The sequence below is a fragment of the Schistocerca americana genome, chromosome 1, assembly GCF_021461395.2.
Source record: "Schistocerca americana isolate TAMUIC-IGC-003095 chromosome 1, iqSchAmer2.1, whole genome shotgun sequence".
Taxonomy (NCBI): Eukaryota; Metazoa; Arthropoda; class Insecta; order Orthoptera; family Acrididae; genus Schistocerca; species Schistocerca americana.
In genome coordinates this window covers 1,266,592,869-1,266,612,324 of record NC_060119.1, presented here as the reverse complement: position 1 = coordinate 1,266,612,324, position 19,456 = coordinate 1,266,592,869, and the positions used below count along the sequence as shown (strand labels likewise).

The 19,456-nt window shown below is 41.7% G+C and overlaps 1 protein-coding gene across 2 annotated transcripts in view; it reads left to right on the top strand.

The window, feature by feature from the left end:
* The window catches only part of LOC124588421 (lysosomal alpha-mannosidase-like), a 230,879-nt gene that overhangs the window by 123,418 nt on the left and 88,005 nt on the right, over positions 1-19,456 (top strand). For both annotated transcript variants that reach the window (XM_047131612.1, XM_047131509.1), the window contains exon 7: positions 11,404-11,537. In XM_047131612.1, the coding sequence (XP_046987568.1) occupies positions 11,404-11,537 (134 nt within the window). The remainder of the gene's footprint in view (positions 1-11,403; positions 11,538-19,456) is intronic.

Genomic DNA, 19,456 nt, shown 5'->3' with positions numbered 1-19,456 from the left:
TGGAGAGAGGAGGAGTTGCCATAATATGTTAAAATCAGTCGTAGTGTGAAAAATTTGGAAACTAAAATTTGGAACTCCCACTGGAGCCACTTGAGAGTTCCAAAAGCATTCTTCCTCTCCCACCACAGTGAAGTGCATTTTCAGAAATAGTGATATAAGTAAAATGGCCAGACCATGTGGTCTTGTTGTACTGCGTTGGTTTGTGTGTTTATTTATACTCTAAAATCAAAAAGGCATTATAACAGTGCTAGTAAGTATTAGCATTGTTTTCTTTCTTTAAATTTGTAATATCCAGACGTTATTAAAGCAGGAATTGTCTTTATAAGGGAAGTTTATGCTCCATGTTGAAGTCTACATGAATCAAGCAGTGCTGTCTCACATGAAATACATAAGTCATAAAACTCATCCCTCTCAACAAAGCTGTGTGATCTGTCACTGAGGCATAACAGAAAGACACAATGACAATCTTCCCTTACATCCCTCCAGTGCACCACCATCTGGACCTGGACATGTTGACTCTTTGGCAAAGGAAGACGATGTGGATGGTGAAACTGAGTAAATAGACATGCTCGTTTATAAAGCCTCTTGAAAAAGCAGCATAGCAAGAATTACATTTTACGAAATTTTGACATTTAGAAACAACGATTTACTTATAACCCATAGCTGAGTAAACTGCCAAACTATTAGACTGACTTAGTAGGTAGCAGTTTAGTAATTGACAACAATAATGCAATTATTTTAACTCAATTTGTGAGAGAAAACTGCAAAATGTGAGCAATAAGTGAATGTCACATTTACTGTATCACATTCAATTTATGTTTTATAAATAAATTGCAATTATGGAGATTAAATGATAGTGTATTCCTTCTCAGGAACCCAACTTCACCAAAACATTTGTATGAAGAGTGGTAAAGTACCAATTTACCTTTCACTATCAGTAAATTTCTGAGAGTAAAAGTGGTACTCCAACTATTAGGGACTATAAAAAGGAATTTAAGGTACACATAACTAAAATGTCTGTGTAAACCTAATAATAATACTTCATTTGTGCAGTTCATCAAATGAATCATGAATTATCATATAGAATGAATTTATCTTAGATAAAATACAAAACCTTTCATTTCTCAAAAATGGGAAAGATTGAATTTACCACTTAGGCTCTCAGCAGCTCATATGTACCCAGTAGAACAGTTCATAATGGGAGGGACTCTCCATGTTATACAGTCACTGTAAAGAAACTCCTCACAAAACAGAGAATACTGCATAATAGGTGTACAACAAAACATAGCACTATAGATAGAGGGACAATGAATGAATGAATCAATCAATCAATTGCTTTATTCATCCATTAACAATATACATTGTACGGATGTAGTCAATTACAATATAGTTTCTTATATTTAAATTCTTTCAAAAACTTGGATAATAAATAAAAATATTTTATATCAGTATATATAAATAATATTACTTTTCCATATTCAGATATTCTTCAATGTTATAAAGACTATGTGTTATTAAAAATTGTTTAAGATCTACCTTGAATTTATGAAATTCTTTAATTTTATTTATTGTAGAAGGCAATGCACTAAAAAGTATTTTGGGCTGGTAGTTTACACTTTTTTGGTAGAGTGCTCCTTTGTGGGTGTCTCTGTGGAAATCATCCCTGTTCCTTGTTTCATGGTTATGAACCTGGTTATTTAATGTTGAAAATTCCTGGTGAGTTTTCTGAAAGCATACACATTCATAGATGTATAACCTAGAAAGAGTCATTATTTTAAATTCTTTAAATATTTCCCTGCATGCACTCTGCAGGGAACCCCTTTCATTATTCTAATAGCCGTTTTTGAAGTTTACAAGCTTGTTTTGCCATACCTGTATTTCCCCAGAAGGTCACACCATATCTAAGCAAACTGTTCATGTAAGAATAATAGGCACACAGCAATGATTCAGTTTTGCAAAGTGTTTAGAAGAGTTACTGAGGGAACTGTACTGGCAGACTCTTGAAGACAGATGTAACCTAAGAACTGGCTTTAAATTGTGGCTCTAAGAATATACTACAACCCCCAATGTGTCAGTCACACAGGGATCATGAGGATAAGATTAGAATAATTACTGCACACACAGAGGCATTCAAACAATCATTCTTCCCGCTCTCCATACATGAATTAAATGGGCAAAAACCTCAAAACCTCAATAACTGGCACACTGGGGCGACCCTCTGCCACGCACCTCACTGTGGTTTGCAGAGTCTAGATGTAGATGTAGATATCAACTTTCCTAACACACACATTTCTCTACTAGCTATTCATGTGAAATCCATGTCTGGTGAAACATGCTCTATCAAGTGAGCTGACATCTATTAATTTGACAATACTGAAATCTTACACGTGTTTTTTAGTTTTTCATTTATTCTATGAATTTCATTGCTCACGGGTAAGCATTACAGCAGGTCATGTCTATGGCCTAAGTTTATGAGTATGATATTTGTATTAGTTAGAAGTAACAGAAGTCTCAAGAGCTGTTTAAACATGACTATGACCCTATTTTTGTAAATGTCATTTGCTCCAGCACAAACCATTATGCTTTCCTGGTCTGTGTAGTCATTTTTCAGATATTTCTTGCCACTTCTTTGAAATCAGCACCTGGCTTAATCATACCTGCTGTGGACTGTCAATGAATTGCTAACGTTTCTAAGTCCTCTCATGTGGTTGCCTCCATATGGGGGAAAGCGATCCAGAATTATGTGCCAGAAAGTTAATTGTTTCTCACAGGTCAGGTACATCAATTAAAATTATATAAATGGAAGTTTACATTACACTAAGTTTTCTAGAGTATGATATCCATAATGAATTTGATATGGAATAATTATAAATAAAAACAATGATTCTGTAACTTACCAAATGAGAAAGCATTGGTTGTTGATAGACACAATAAAAAACACATAAACGCACACACAAATTTCAAGCTTTCACAACCCAAGGTTGCTTCATCAGGAAAGAGGGAAGGAGAGGGAAAGACAAAAGTATGTGGGTTTTGAGGGAGAGGGTAAGGAGTCATTCCAATCCTGGGAGCGGAAAGACTTACCTTAGGGGGCAAAAAGGACAGGTATACACACACACACACACACACACACACACACACACACACACACACACACATAATGTTGTTTCCTTCTGTCGGGCGACATTAAGAATGTGGCGCTGATGAGGTCGACACCACCATCGATCTGAGTATCGTCTTATCGTTTTTGAACTAAGCTAAGCATTATCTTCTAGCAGTTCCGCCATGTCAGTTCTTTGTGAGCCTTTGATGTGTTTAGGTGAATAAATGAATTACTGTTAAATTGCTGTTGTTTGGTGTAACCAACCCAAAAATCCAACTCACTGGTGACCCCGAGTTGTAACATCTTCCGTTTTTGCCATTTTACTGTGTCCGTGACCTCCAAGTTGGTTATTTTCAGGTGTATTACATCGACACAGCATTCGAACAATGACTTTGGACCAGTGCCTATGCCAGATTTTGTGACTGACATGCATCATGTTGCGGGCGATGTACACCCGCCAGGACTGCAACACGATGCCTCTCACTCGATGCTTCCGCCGATTTCGCTTTCGAGCCTGCAACAATAAGTGAGGTTAGGAGTGTGCATGACTCTGGCTATCAAACGCCTTTGTTCCCGCCACATGTGCCCGCCATCATCAACTCTGCAGTTACCTCTTACAGATCTACGTGCAGTGCAGGACCAATGCAGATTTCTGCAAATGCTTCATCGGACAACCTACTACTGCCAGGACAACTATTTGCCATGCTGCAATCCATGCAGTACCACGTGGATACCTGCCACATGGCCGGAACTGCTTTGTTCACAGGTCTACATCCTCAGCATCCGTCCACACCCACGCCTGCTTCGGTCCAACATCAGCACATGCCTTCCTACTTCGATACCTCGGCCAGCAACAGAAACAATAACTTATTATCTGAGCCTGACTTCCACCTCCATCCCACTGATATGCCTCAGGGTTTTGTCCCATGACATTCACCTTATCCGCACACTATTTTGAGTGGAGTGACTAAGAACAGTGAACATTCCCACATTCCATCCTACGTTTGACATCATTTTCCACACTGTTCGCCTGGACAGCCCATACCTCTGCAGCCTCCCTGTGACTCAGGAGGCCCTGGCTCTGATCAAATGTCTAGCTTTCTGCAAACTAAAACTTTGAACTTTCTCTCACCTGTCGCCCATGTGCTGGCTCCAGTCGAGCTTCTGCTACCATTCTTGGCGGCGGTCTTTCACGACGCATCAATCGGAACACACGTGCAATGTGTTGAGCTTCTGAAACCGCAGTCAACACATTATGGTGTCTCACCCACGTCGAGATGTATCGCGCTCAACCACAACATGTCATCTTCATGCTACCACCCGAACAGCCATCGTTGCCACATCCCCTGGAGGCACACTGTCCTGGAATACTACAGCAACAACAGCTCGATTCAGGCAGTGCCCTGGCAAACTCAACTCAACCTGTTCTACTGAACATTCTACAACACTTACCGATGCTGCCGCCATTTAATCCCGACAGAGCAAAAACCTGGTTCAAAATTGTGGACAAACTGTTTGACCATTACAAACTCGATGAGTCAACCAGGTTTCTGTGCCTCATTGCCCACCTGCACGACCAGGAGAACTTGATTGCTGACCTGGTCGATGCCCCAGACTCATCTACCCGGTACACTCTAGCCAAAGAGACAGTTCTACGTCAGCTTGCACGCTCAACTGAGGCAGCAATACGGCAAGTGCTCCACGTCGAGCAACTAGGCAATGACAAACCTTCCCAGCTCTGGAGATGGCTATGTGCCCTGGTCAGTGCCGATCCATTCTCTGACACTGCTCTCCTTGCCATCTGCTCAGATAAAGTATCTCCTCATATCCGCTTTGCTCTGGCTCAAAGGTCTCCTGAACCTATCGAGCAAAGAATGACAATTGCTGACAAGCTACACGATGCATCACTGCTGTATTCCGCCAGCCACTGCCTACCTCTCAAGTCTCAGGTTCAGGCTCATCACCCTGTAGCCGGACGTGGCCGGGGCCGTACTGTGCCGACAGTTTCACTCACTCTGAGAAGCAGTAAACAAGCAACTGGGATGTCACCAGCTCCACCCATGGTCATGCCCTCTCCTGCAACCGAACCTGCCGCAGCCACTGAACCTCGGCCATCACCTCTGGCAACAAACTTTCCTCAGGAAATGCAACCGCACTACCCGTATTGTTACTTCCACACACGGTTTGGTCAGGTGGCACAGAATTGCAGACCACCCTGCCACTTCCCAAACGCCAATTTCAGGTAGGTCTGGGTGCCGCCTCCTGCACACAACATGACAAGCAACCCCCAGTGCTCCATTCTGTCTGGGAACGACCGGATAATGATTTTACATTAAAGACATTTTGTCGGGATACCTTTCCCTAGTGGACACAGGCGCTGATGTGTCACTGCTGCCTTCATCCTTAGTGTCGTCGAACATCCGCCCTCATCATAATTCACTGCAAGCTATGAATTCAACTAAACTACAACAAACTGCAAACTCGATTGGACTTTTTAGTGTGCGAAATTGACACACCTATACTAGGCATTGACTTCTTGCGGCAACAGAAACTGTCACCGGACCTAGTGCGAAACACCGTGGTACATCATCTGTCCAAGACTCACTTCCCCTGTGCTCCATCAAGCAACCCCCACAATCCCCCACCCCCGTGACACATTGGTCCGGGCTCATCTCATCTGTACATGCTCGTCTCTGTCGACAAAGTTACAAGAAACAACGCTCGCCTACGCAAGGAAAACCTTGAGCTCTCCCTCCGGCTAGACAAAACACAGCTCCGATGCAGCAAAGGAATTACAGACACTGAACCAAGGACAGAGCAAGGTCAGTAAGTGCTCCGAATCTGCTTGCAATCCCAGCAATCGAACCCCCGTGTGTTTACCTCCCGCTACCCCTCACAACTGTGCTATCAAGACTGCCATAACGTGTACTGACAGTTCCGCAGAGCCACACCCTCCTAACACGGCAGTGACTGACACTCGGCCAAACACAAGTGCGCATGTGCAACGAGCGGCACGTGTTCCTGAACTGATGGCTCCTACCCCTCCCCTTGCCGACAGCACCTCAAACTATGCAACTTCAGCTCCTGCGCACTGCCGTGCGAACGTCACTGACAACACAAACAGTGCACTCACGCCCAGCCCTTTGCCCACGACCGTGCTACCACAGGCCGCGCCCTCGGACAATGGACTCACTAATGGCTCACAAGCTCTATTGAGCTCACCTGACCATGGTGCCACTGCTTCGGGCCGGCGGCCATTTTGGCACATTGACTCCTGGGATACTTTGCCACCTCAGCTCCCGTCAGATCCGTCGAGGGGTCCTGAACACCACGACCACACTCCGCCTCGCTACACAGCCCTTTGCCCACGACCGTGCTGCCACAGGCCGCGCCCTCGGACAATGGACTCACTAATGGCTCACAAGCTCTATTGAGCTCACCTGACCATGGTGCCACTGCTTCGGGCCGGCGGCCATTTTGGCACATTGACTCCTGGGATACTTTACCACCTCAGCTCCCGTCAGATCCGTCGAGGGGTCCTGAACACCACGACCACACTCCGCCTCGCTACACATTGTAAACAAACTGCCTCGCGCGCCGCCGGCAACATTTCCACCCTCACCAACAGTATGGTTCACAAACTTCGCCTCACACCAGGTCCCTTGATCTCCAGTAAACCACGTCGACTTTGTCCCGAGTGCCTCTATGACCTAAAACACCAGATTTCTGAACTACTAAGCTCTGGCATCATTGAACCCTCTGCCAGTAGTTGGTCTACACCCATACATATGACACCCAAGAAAGACAGGTTCTGGCGCATGTGCGGAGACTACCATCGACTAAATGCACGAACAAGTATGGACACCTACCCCATACCCAACACTGCCGACTTTACCAGTTTCCTCACAGGTGCGACCACGTTCTCTGTCATTGTTTGCAAACGGGCCTACCACCAGATCCCCATGGCTCCTGAAGACATCAAGAAGACAGCAATCACCACTCCAAGAGGGTTATTTCAGTTTCAATTCATGCCCTTTGGTCTGAAAAACGCAACCCAGACCTGGCAATGCTTCGTCAACAAAGTGCTATTTGACCTAAAATTCTGCTTTGCATATCTCGATGACATTCTTGTGTTCAGCTCCTCCGTCAAGGACAACATTCGACATGTGCAAACTGTTAGGAACACTCTCGCAGCAGCAGGCATCAAGACCAACCAGGACAAATTGTAGCTACATCAACCTGCTGTCACTTTTCTTGGTTTACAGGTCTCTGCCGACGGCATTTCACCGCCGCCTGAGAAAGTACAAACAATACTAAACCTACCCAGACCTCCGGCGCTTTCTGGGGACTGTTAATTATTATCGCCGACATCTACTTCGGTTGCAGAGATTCAGGCTCCACTGACGGACGCCTTGGCAGGCACCAACACTTCTGGATCTCGGCCCGTTCCATGGACCCCTGCTATGACTGACTCTTTCACTGCCCCCAAAAATCTTCTTGCCGAGGCCTGCACCATCGCGCATCCTCTCCCCAATGTGCAGCTTTTCATCACCACAGACGCGAGCGATACTGCCATCAGCGCTGTCCTTAGCCAGACGATCGACGGCCAGACTTCGCCTCTGCAATTCTTCTCGCGCAAGCTCACCAATGCTCAATGGAGTTGCTTGCGGTCTACTAAGGGATCAAGCATTTTAAGACTGACGTTGTGACGTTGAGGGATGCCCTTTCTATGTTTTAACGAACCACAAACCACTAGCTGCGGCCATTACAAACCCGCCAGATGACCCACCTCCATGCTGTTTCAGATACTTGGACTTCATATCTCAGTTCAACACCGATGTCAGACACATAAAGGGTGCTGACAATATAGTTGCTGATCTCCTTTCACGAGTCAACGCCGTTCATTTGCTGTTAGACCTCTCTGAACTGCCTAACCTCCAACCCGCCGATGAGGACACACAAAATCTGATTTCAGACTCTACCTCTTCACTACACTTCATCCGCACCACCTTCCCTGGCATTTCTGGTGAGATCTGGTGCGACGACAGTACGGGCACGTTATGCTCCCTCATTCCAAGCATGCTCCGTCGAGCTGTCTTCAACGCACTGCATAATTTAGCCCACCTCGGTGTTCGTGCATCTGCCCACCACGTTGCGGAGCGCTTTGTGTGGAGAAATGTCAACAAGGACTCCCAGCAATGGGCATGCTCCTGCGTCGTGTTCCAACGCTGCAAAGTACACAAGCTCACTTCACCACCCCTTGGAGCCTTTTCGTCGATCTCTCCTGGGCGTTTCCAGCATATTCGTATTGACATTGTCGCCCCCCCTCCCCCTTCTCTAACAGCTTTCGTTATGTTCTCTCGTCTATCGGCAAAACAACTTGCTGGGTTGAGGATGTCCCCCTCCCCAATATTACGGCAGAAACTGTTGCTCAAGCTTTCATCGAGTCATGGGTATCGCGTTTTGGATGTCCAGCTATCATCACAACTGACCAGGGTAAACAATTTGAGTCAGCCCTGTTCAACGAGATTTGTAACATCTGCGGCATCCGGCGCATCCATACCAAAGCATATGACCTGCAATGAAACGGGCTAGTTGAGTGCTGGCACCGCACTTTTAAGGCGGCACTTCAATGCCACGACTCTCTATGGATGGAGGCCCTTCCCATTGTGCTTCTCGGCATTCGTGCGATCTATAAGGAAGGCCTCAAAGGCACAATAGCCGAGTTTGTATAAGGCCAGAACATTGTTCTCCCTGGCGAACTTGTGAGCCCTTCCGCTTCTCTCCCTCAGTCTGACTTACCTTCCTTTGTGGACCGTGTCAGACGCCGCTTCATAAACCTCCATATCCCTCTGCCTGCCAGCCACTCCTGCCCTAAGGTTCACGTCCCAAAATCTCTGGACAATTGCGAATACTTCATGCTCTGAGATTACACTGTCTGTGCTCCCCTCCAACCTCCATATACCGGCTCGCACCGAGTTCTCTTGCGCTCAGCTAACACCTACGACATACAGATAAAATTTTCAGCTGTTACAGTCTCTCTCAACAGACTTAAGCCTGCTCATGTCAAGCCCGCTTCTACCCTCCTTCAGGCCATGACCGTGCCACTCACTGTTGTGGCTCATGACGCTCCGACCACTCCCTCCAAGTCGGACTCACACACTCGGTCGAGTGACTTCCATCTCCAATCGTCGAGCTCTTCTCCGACCTCGCCCTCTACTCCGGTCTCACGGCACTCCGTCGAGTGACCCCATGCTCCCCACGTCGAGCTTACCTACGATCAAGCCCTTGCCGCCAGGCCCTTCGCTGGTCCCTTCGACCTCTCCTTCATTGCCTACCTCGCCCTGTCGAGGTTTCTCATAACATCCCCCCCCCCCCCCCCCATCTCGAATGTGCCCTAGCTTGAGGTGTTTGTGCCTGTTCCCCTGGACATAATCCACAACATCTCTATAATACTATGCGATGATACACTGTTCATCTTGCGTTTCTCTTCATCCAGTGCTCATGACATAACCTCCACCATTCCCTGCCACCTGGTGAAATGTGTACCCCTCTTGCCCAACGTTGACCTGGAAATGCTTCGTGTGTTCGCCACAACCACCGGAGACATCGTTGTCATTGCTCCGTCCTACTCGCTAACCACCGGCCTACCTTTTGCTGCACGACCAGCATGCCCAGTACGATGCCCGGCGCGCTTCAACGACTTCCAGGTTTGGTGGCCGAACCTTCCTTCTCGTTATCTACCTTCGCAGCTCCCCGACGATGCTGTCGAGCTGACAGTGGGCCAACTCCCTCACTCCCTCAGACCACCCCTGCCAACGCGTTGGTCACCCCCCCTCGTGGCCTCTCAAGAGTACTCCATACTGCGGGGAGGGGGGGGGGGGGGGGCATGTGGTGCCGATGAGGTCAACACAGCATCAATATACGTTTGTCTCTAGACTCTGAGCATCGTCTTTGGATGCTAAGTTAAGATTTTCTTTGCTCTCTTCCGCCATGACCAGTTCCTTGTAACCCTTGCTTGTGTAAAGAGGTGAATAAACGAACTACTGCAAAATGGGAGTGTTGTTTGGTGTAACCGACCAGAACTTCCTCCTCAAACTTACCCCCTGTTCAAGGCCTTCAGAGTGAGTGACAGTCTTTATACATTCCAGAAGACAGCTGAATTTTTATTTCCAATCTAAGGAAACTAGAAAAGAATAGTCTATATCTTATTGTAATAGAAAATTATCCATCTGACCCTAGAAGATTTAATTCAACAATATTATGGGACAATGTAAGCCTAATCTACTTTGTCATGGAATGATTCATTACGTAATCTACAGAAAACTTATAATAAAATTTAAAAATAAATAAGTTACTACAAAAGTTAAATACACACAAACACATTTCCAGTATTATGTATTAAAAAAATAATAATACACTACAGTACAATCTGTCCTAATCTACTAAGAGGAATTCCAGTAGAGAATGAAGGGATATCATTTAGCCTGGTTTTTTAAACTCTGTGCTTGTGTTTGCATAAAAGATGGTTATCAGGTTTTACCTTCTGGCAAAATCACGTTTTTATACCTTTCTGTACAATGGTTTAAGAAACGTTATCCAAGAGCAATCACTTTTTCTGTTTTGTGTTCACTGAATTAATGTGACAGTTCCTTTTTAAATAGTTCATAGTATCAACCAAAAAAACATGAAGGAGTATATGTACATGGATGACAAACTTAAAATGCCAAGACACTTCAACAATGGTTTGCACCTTGGGAAGTGACACTGCATACTGTTCTGAATGTGCTTTCTACATACCTCTCTAAAAAAAACCTTCAAAACACTGGTAGCAAAGATATTGGTCTGCAGTTGTCTGCATTACCTCTTTTTACAGAATGGTTTTATGTTAACAAGGAACAGTGCGGCACACACATATGGAACACTGATCTTCAAAAATGTACTTGATATTTCATAATCCCAATGTGATTATTTATCTTTCACTGACTCAGTTTCCTCCATACATCTCTCCTCTTGAAGTAATGACATAAATGTCTTTCAACATCAGGTGTTAAGTATTCTGAATACTTGTTTGTACGAACAACATATTGATTTACCTTACCGACTATCGACAGGAAATGGTTATTAAATATTTTGAACAGTTCTCGTTACACATAAAACTGAGACTCTTTATGGCCATGTTTTTATATCCAGATAGTGATAAAACCAACTGTAGTCCTGTTTTTGCTTGTTTACTAAACCTGTATGCTAAATTAATGAAATTAAATTATAAACTCTAATGAGGCTTGTGTGATTAACAGGTTGCTGAATTTACAGCCTACATTGAGAATTTAGCATCTCATCTCCAAACTGAGCATGTGTTGGTTACAATGGGTGATGACTTCAATTACCAAGATGCAGCCCAGTGGTTTGTTAATCTGGATAAATTGAAAAAGTAAGTTTTGTGTTTTTATGAGTAACATGTTGTTTTGAATTATGTCTAAATCTGTGACAGGCACATATATAAATGTACATTGTGAATTACTACACTATTGACCATCCACAATGCAACACAAAGAAGGGCTAGAGATATCACAGCCAAACTGATTTGCGAGATAACATATTGTGTGAAGATCACATAACTGAAAATACAGCTGAATGTGAAGTGAGGAAGATCATGAAATCAGTATTGAGAGTTTCTGGCTATAACCAGTGCTACATACCTCCGCATTGAATCAAAGAGGCTTTGGATGTATTGCTGGGGTATAGCAGTCCATTCTGCTTCCACATATTGCCAAAGTTAATCTGGTATAGCAGCAGGTTGTGTATCGCAAGCAGTCATTCTGCAATCATTGACCAGATGATTTCAATAGGTGAGAGATTGGGGGAACAGGGAGGCCAAGGCAGTGATGCAATACAATGGGCAGCAATGCCACGTGTGATAACACAATATCCTGTCACAATTAGGCAGTCGGCAAGCTCTGAAGGTATGGGAGGACAACAGGCTCCACACTTCAGAGGTGTAAAACTGGTTGGCCAGTGTACCAGCAATGTGTACTATGGGGGTGCAAGAGTGGAGTACAATACCACGCCAAAACATAATACCAGTATGGCGAAGCATAAGGCAATAGTTCAACTGTCTCTCACCATGGAATCTCCAGACTCTAATCCTACCATCACAGTGGTGGAAGCAGAATCAGGATTCCTCAGTAAAAATGTGGTATTGACTGTGGTAAACACACCATTAGATGTCTTGCCGACAGTCTACTCTGCTGCACAAGTGATGTAAAATGATATGTGCAGACACTGCATATTGCACAACAAACCGAATGTGTTGAGATATGGTTTGTGATGTGGCAGACTGATCCGTCACTGCCAAGTGCACACTACCCCTGTCATCACTGGTGCAACAAAGGGGATGCAATCAGTCCCATCAATCCATCATTCCTTCCTGCTTCCAGGGATTACAGATCCGTATCACAGTTTCTTGGTTCCACCTGACACTATCACCAGTTTCTCTGAAGAATAATCCACTATGCATATAGGCAACTATTTTTCATTGGTCAAACTCTGAAATGTGTTCAAAAGATACTTGCTGTGTTCTACAAGGCATACTGAAGCTGCCCACACAAAACAACTGCACAAAAAAACAAATCCAGTAGGTCCACACCGCCGTCTGTTCCCCCTTTACATAGCGCTTCCAGGTGGCACTACCATTGCCCATGATGTGCACCTGCACTGAAATGCTAATCACATGCGCCTCTCATTGCCACAAATGCATGCTGCAAATTTCACCTGATTTGGATGCTTCCTTCATGGTGTTACATTTTGGGTGGCCACCAATGTGTGTAAACCGTGGTCCAGTTTCTGGCTTAAGGTATTAAGAAATTAAAAATCAAAGAATATGAGATTTGACAATGAATTCATTCCAAAAAGAGTCCACTTGGCATGATATTTTTACACTTCCTTATAGAGCTCCTCATTTTGGAACGGAAGAGAGAACCGATAGTGGTACTCGAGGTAACCTCCGCCACACACCGTCAGGTGGCCTGCGGAGTATGGATGTAGATGTAGATGTAGATACATTGCATATCATTAATTCTTTAATTTCTTTGTGGCCTTAATAAGGCATAATTTATTTTACCAGGTTCTACAGAACAATATAATCTGAAACTTACTTGTCCAGGGAATGAGGCACTACAAATTCACAGAAAGCTGCTTAGAAAGTTTTAAACAAGAGAAGACCTCAAAAAAATTGAGGATTGTCAGTCACAACCTCCTGATCTCTCCACCTGAAATAAATCTGCTGTTTCAGTTTTGAGAAAAGTAAATACCCCGGAATTAACAAATCTGGTAAAGAATTTGAGTAGTGCAGTATTGAGACTTGCCCTTCAGTGAGCAACTGGTGATTCATTGCTGCCAAAAGGGCCAGAGAAGGAAAAACCATGACAGACAAGCAGGTCACATTTTTACACTTCCTTATAGAGCTCCTCATTTACTATCCTATGAGGAGACACAAATTCTTTATATATGGCACCACTTCCATTAAGAAATACAAGCGACATCATCTTCACTCTAGATATTATAAAATGCAGGTTTTGTAATCACAGAAATATTTCACTAACTCCTTGACAACTCTGACACTTTATTTTAGAATTGTAGACAACATACAAAGTCTCATTGCAAAGAATAATCATCTTTAAAAAGTTCAGATTTTAGTCAGTTATGGATAACAAGTCTTGACACAACATAACATATTTGTCCATTTGATTCTGTGCAGACTATGTGGAACAAACACTACACTTAGCTTCAATTACTCAAATCTTCATGCACAATTTGCATAGCTACATTTTATGGGAATGTTTAGCATTTATTCACCTATTTCATCTTCTTTAATCATTTCAGTGAAAGTGGTAGTGTTTTTATTGGTCTGAATCGTTATTACTGTGTTTGTCACTCTTCAGTATCTGTCAGCTTCAGAAAAACTATTGTACCATTCACAACCAGTGCCCAACCCTGTGGAGTCAGTTCAGTGCTCCAACTGCTCCTTCTTTTTGTCCATCTCCTGAAGCTGACACTCACTAGTGTGCAACTTAAGATGGCGGCGCGCGTTGATGTAGTAATAAATCGCTCGGTAAACTATGAGTATTTAGCGTCTACAAAGTGCATATCGTGTGATAAAATAGTAAAAAGCGGTATTAGAACTTGCCCAGTGATGCATGTGTGGTATCATCCACACTGCTTTGCGAAAGTAAATCTCGAAAACATATCGTGTGCTTGTGGAACAAAGTGCAACGGTTATCTAGATGCGACTGGAATGTATCGTGAAAATCGCGAAACCAATGTATTAGAAACACTGCAGAAAGAACTTCAAACCGCAAGACAACATGCTCAGCTACTGGAAAGCATGATCAAAAACCTTTCTGAACCGCCACATAAGGAAAAAGTTCGAAATTTGTACAGTGATGTTGTTTTAAATACTTGTACTAACGAAAGAAATGACGCTCCATTGAAGAAGAGTGAACATGAAAAATGTGAAACAGTAAACAAAGGTAAGAGTGAACATATAAAATGTGAAACAGTAAATAAAGGTAACCTACAAAGTGCTTCTGAACACTTCTCGTGTAATTTAAAAATGGTTAAGAAAAATGACTGCAGTAAGTTGAAAACAAACACGAACATGAGTCAGCTTACAAATAACAAAAAACAGGTACTGTTACTTTCAGATAGTCACGGTAGGAACTGTGCAGAAGTACTGAACGAAATTTCAACAACCAGCTATAAATTTACATCTTTGATAAAGCCAAATGCTATATTCAAAGAAACAACATGCAATATACAAAACAAAACGTCTAGTCTAGGACAAAATGATTATGTTGTCGTCTTAGCTGGTGCAAACGATATTAATGGATCAAAACGTGGTTTTATGACATCACTAGATGAAACGATCGCAAAAACTAGGCACACACAACTAATTCTATGCACAATACCGTACAGATATGACATGCCAAATGAAAACTGCAAAATCTACCAAATGAACAGTTACTTGATGCAGAAGGCATCTTACAGTGAACACATCAGAGTTTTAGATGTAAATAGCTTCCTCCAACGGAAAGACTTCACCAGGCATGGGCTTCACTTACATAAAAATGGGAAAAAGAAACTGTGTGTTAATCTGCTGAATGCCATCAAAAGTCCACTGGTAACAAGAAGTGCCATAAAACGTGTTACACCAGGACATCAAACATATTCGTGGTCCAATGAAGCTAATTTGGTGGACAATCTCAGAAGAATGAGCAATACTACAGCTGAACCAACAGCAACACCAGGAGCTGAAGAGCCATCAGTAACAACAACAAAAGTGAATATGCAGTCAGGGTCATCAAGAAAAACACCAGAAACAGTTTTAGAAAAGAAGAAGGTATCCACAGTCAGCACTAAGTCACCAACAACATCCTATGCAAATATCTCGTCAAGTGCCACAAATCAGTCAGCCCACGACATCCAAGTGGAAACAGCAAAAAATGTGCAGCCACACTCCAAATCAGCACCACTGGAAACTGTGACAAGATCTTCAACACGAAAACGCAGACCTCCAGTCCATAGCCAGGATTTTTTATGGGCAAGAACGCCAGTAGCTCCCTGCTAGCAGCAAACCAAAGGAAAACAGGTGCAGAGCAAAATTTTCATGAACCAAAACTACAAGAAAACCCGGTGAGTGGTGTCAAAAATCATTCCATTGGAAAACAGTCACTATTATCCTTTAAAATATTACACCATAATGTGCAGTCAATGTTTAATAAGTTACTAGAAATAGATCTCTTCCTAAAAACAAAGCCACACTTAGATGTTCTCTGTATTACTGAACACTGGTTAACAGAAGACAAAATTAATAAAACCCCACTTGGCGAATTTACTCTAGCTAGTTATTCTTGTCGGAACAAAAGTAAGGGAGGTGGTACAGCAATCTATGTCAAAAAATATTTAAGATACAAAAGCCTCACAAAGTACAATAATATGCAAATAGAAACAGACATTGAATTCTCCTTAATTATCTTAACAGACTATAACCTATTGATACTGAATATATATAGAGCCCCTGATGGAAACATCCAAACCTTCAAACACTCCCTCGAAGCACTACTCACAAAAATTCACTCACTAAACAAAAATCTATTAATAAGTGGAGACTTTAATATTGACTTCCTCACACCTGGAAAAAACAAAGACGAATTGTTGAATATTACAAATTCATTCAACCTATCCCCAACTGTAAACACACCAACCAGGATCACAAAAAATTCAAGAACAGCTCTAGGTCAGATTTTCATAAACACAGACAAACTGCACCACTCAATCGAAGTCATCAGCACAGGTTACAGTGACCATGAAGCCCAAGTACTAACAGCGAATTTAAATTACATAGGACAATATCCCACAATAACTAAAATGCAAAGGCAATTTAATGATGATAATATAAGGCTTTTTAACTATCTGTTAAGGGCTGAAAACTGGGCAGAGGTCTATAAAGAAAATGATGTAAACTACATATTTAATTCCTTCCATGAAACATTTCTCCAACACTTCAATACTGCATTTCCACTGAAATCCAGGAAAATCGGAAACAAACACACAAACTCATGGGTAACAAAAGGGATAAGGATTTCCAGCCAAAAAAAGCGTGACTTAAAAAATCACATGAAACACCATGACGTTGATGATCAGTTTAGGTCATACTGTAAGACCTATTTTGCAATCTATAGGAAAGTTATCCAACAAGCAAAAAAATTATACAATGATAAATTTATAAAGGAATCTAACAATAAAATGAAAGGCTTGTGGACGGTTGTAAAAAATGAAACAAACAGTAAGCAGCATGTTATAAACAAAACATTAAAACTAAACCTAAATGATGAAGTCACATCAGATCCCCAAAAAATAGTAAATGGTTTTAATGACTATTTTAGCAAAATAGCAGAAAACCTGATAAAGAACAACTGCCACAGACCAAATGCTCAACACCAAACACTAATAGAAACCGCACCGGTACAGGCATCAATGTTTCTTCACAAAGTCTCCAATCCTGAAGTACTTACAGTTATAAAAGGACTAAAGAATAAGTACTCCAGTGGTAGTGACAATATTCCTGATTTAATTGTTAAGAAATGTGGAGAATCCATTGTAGAACCCCTAACCCACATAATAAATACATCCTTTACAAACGGAGTTTTCCCTGACCTACTAAAGACTTCTAAAATTACCCCACTTCACAAAAAGGGCTCTAAAAATGATGTAGCCAATTACCGGCCCATAGCACAACTCAGCTCATTCTCAAAAATATTTGAAAAATTATTTTACACCAGATTGGAAGACTTTACTAATAAACTATCCTTATTGACAAAACACCAGCATGGTTTTAGAAAGCAAAAGACAACTACCACAGCTATTTATGAATATCTCAACGAAACCTTAAAAGCACTGGATAATAAGGAAATCACTACTGGTATCTTTTTAGATTTATCCAAAGCGTTTGATGTAATTGACCATACCATACTCCTTAAGAAGTTAGCAAATAAAGGTATAAGAGGAATTGCAAACAAATGGTTAGAATCTTACCTGTCAAACAGATTTCAAAAAGTTGAAATTAATTTTGAAAAAAAGAATACAACCACCCATCAATCTACTGTCCACTCCTCTGACACAATGCCTATTAGATATGGTGTGCCACAAGGCTCAATCCTGGGACCCATACTGTTTCTGCTATACATTGATGATATAAGCACAAAGCTTGCTACAGGACATACCACACTATTTGCCGATGACACAAGTATTCTAATAACGGGTACTGATACAGAGGACCACAACCAAAAAATTAAACCGCTTATGTCGTCACTCAGCAAATGGTTCAACGAGAACAAACTGATTATAAACATACAGAAAACAACCTACATCAACTTCAGACTCTCATCCCAAAAACAAGAAATGCCTGATGTGATTCTAAATAACCAAGAGCTTATGTGTGTGGACTCTGTCAAGTTTCTTGGCATATGGCTTGCAGAAAATCTTAAGTGGGAGACACACACAAATTATATCTCAAAAAAGCTCTCAACTGTGTGTTACATTTTAAGGATACTCAAAAAATCAGTCACAAAATCTGTTCTCATACATGTATATTATGCTTACTTCCATTCTACATTACAGTATGGAATCATATTTTGGGGGAACTCACCTGGAGGTAGATATATTTTCAAAATGCAAAAAATGGCAATACGCATAATATGTAATCTAAGACATAACGAATCATGCAGACAACATTTCAAAACAAATGGCATTATGACACTGCCCTCTGCTTACATTTATAATATCGTCTCATTTGTCAAGTCATACCTGTTAAACAATGACTGCACACTAAAATTCAATGGAGATATTCATAACTATGCAACAAGGCAGCAATCTGACCTACATATGATTCAGTCCAGAACTACCTGCTACCAAAAAAGTGTTTTAAATGTTGGGATAAAAATGTATAATAATTTACCCAATGAAATCAAAGCAACAAAGAACCCAAGAGCCTTCACACATAAGTTAAAAAAATATCTCTTGGACCATTGCTTTTATGCAGTTGATCATTTTTTTGAAAGGGGTTAAAAATGTAAAAAATATGATAAATGTTCAATTAGGTCTGAAAATTATATACTGTGCATGTCCATGAAATACACTGGACTACTTTACTATTACATTTGTATTGGCTGTTTGAATTTTACCATAAACATTTGCATTTACTGTTTTGTTAAAGATAGCTAACTTCCTCATTGCAAAATAATGTAAAAACAATTTATTAAATATTACCTGCAAATATGTTCCCTTGCCCTATCCAATATTGTATGTAAAACCTTACATCTCTTTGATTTGTATTAACTGTTTTGTTGAAGAAAGATAATTTCCTTGCTACAAAATAATGTAAACATCAATTTGTAAAAATTACTGTAAATAGCTCTCTTGACCTATCCAATATCATATGTACAGCTGTACAATACTATGATTGCCTGGATCAATAAAAATACAATACAATACAATACACTCACATAGCATCAGATTGTATAAGATGAGCAAACATTTCAACAGCAGTGACTATATTTATGCCTCTCAATTCAGATATTGTAAATGTTTCACTCAACATAGTTTAACAGCTGTGCAATACATGCAGTTCATGAAAAGGTTAGACAACACTGACTAAAGTGAATGTTAAGGAGTAGTTTTCATTTTACCATACAAGTTCTTCTCACTCAATTCATGGATGCACTGTAAGAAGAATGACTGCTTGCTGTTATTGGCCTAATTTTTTTACACAGTCTCTACAGATATAATACATTG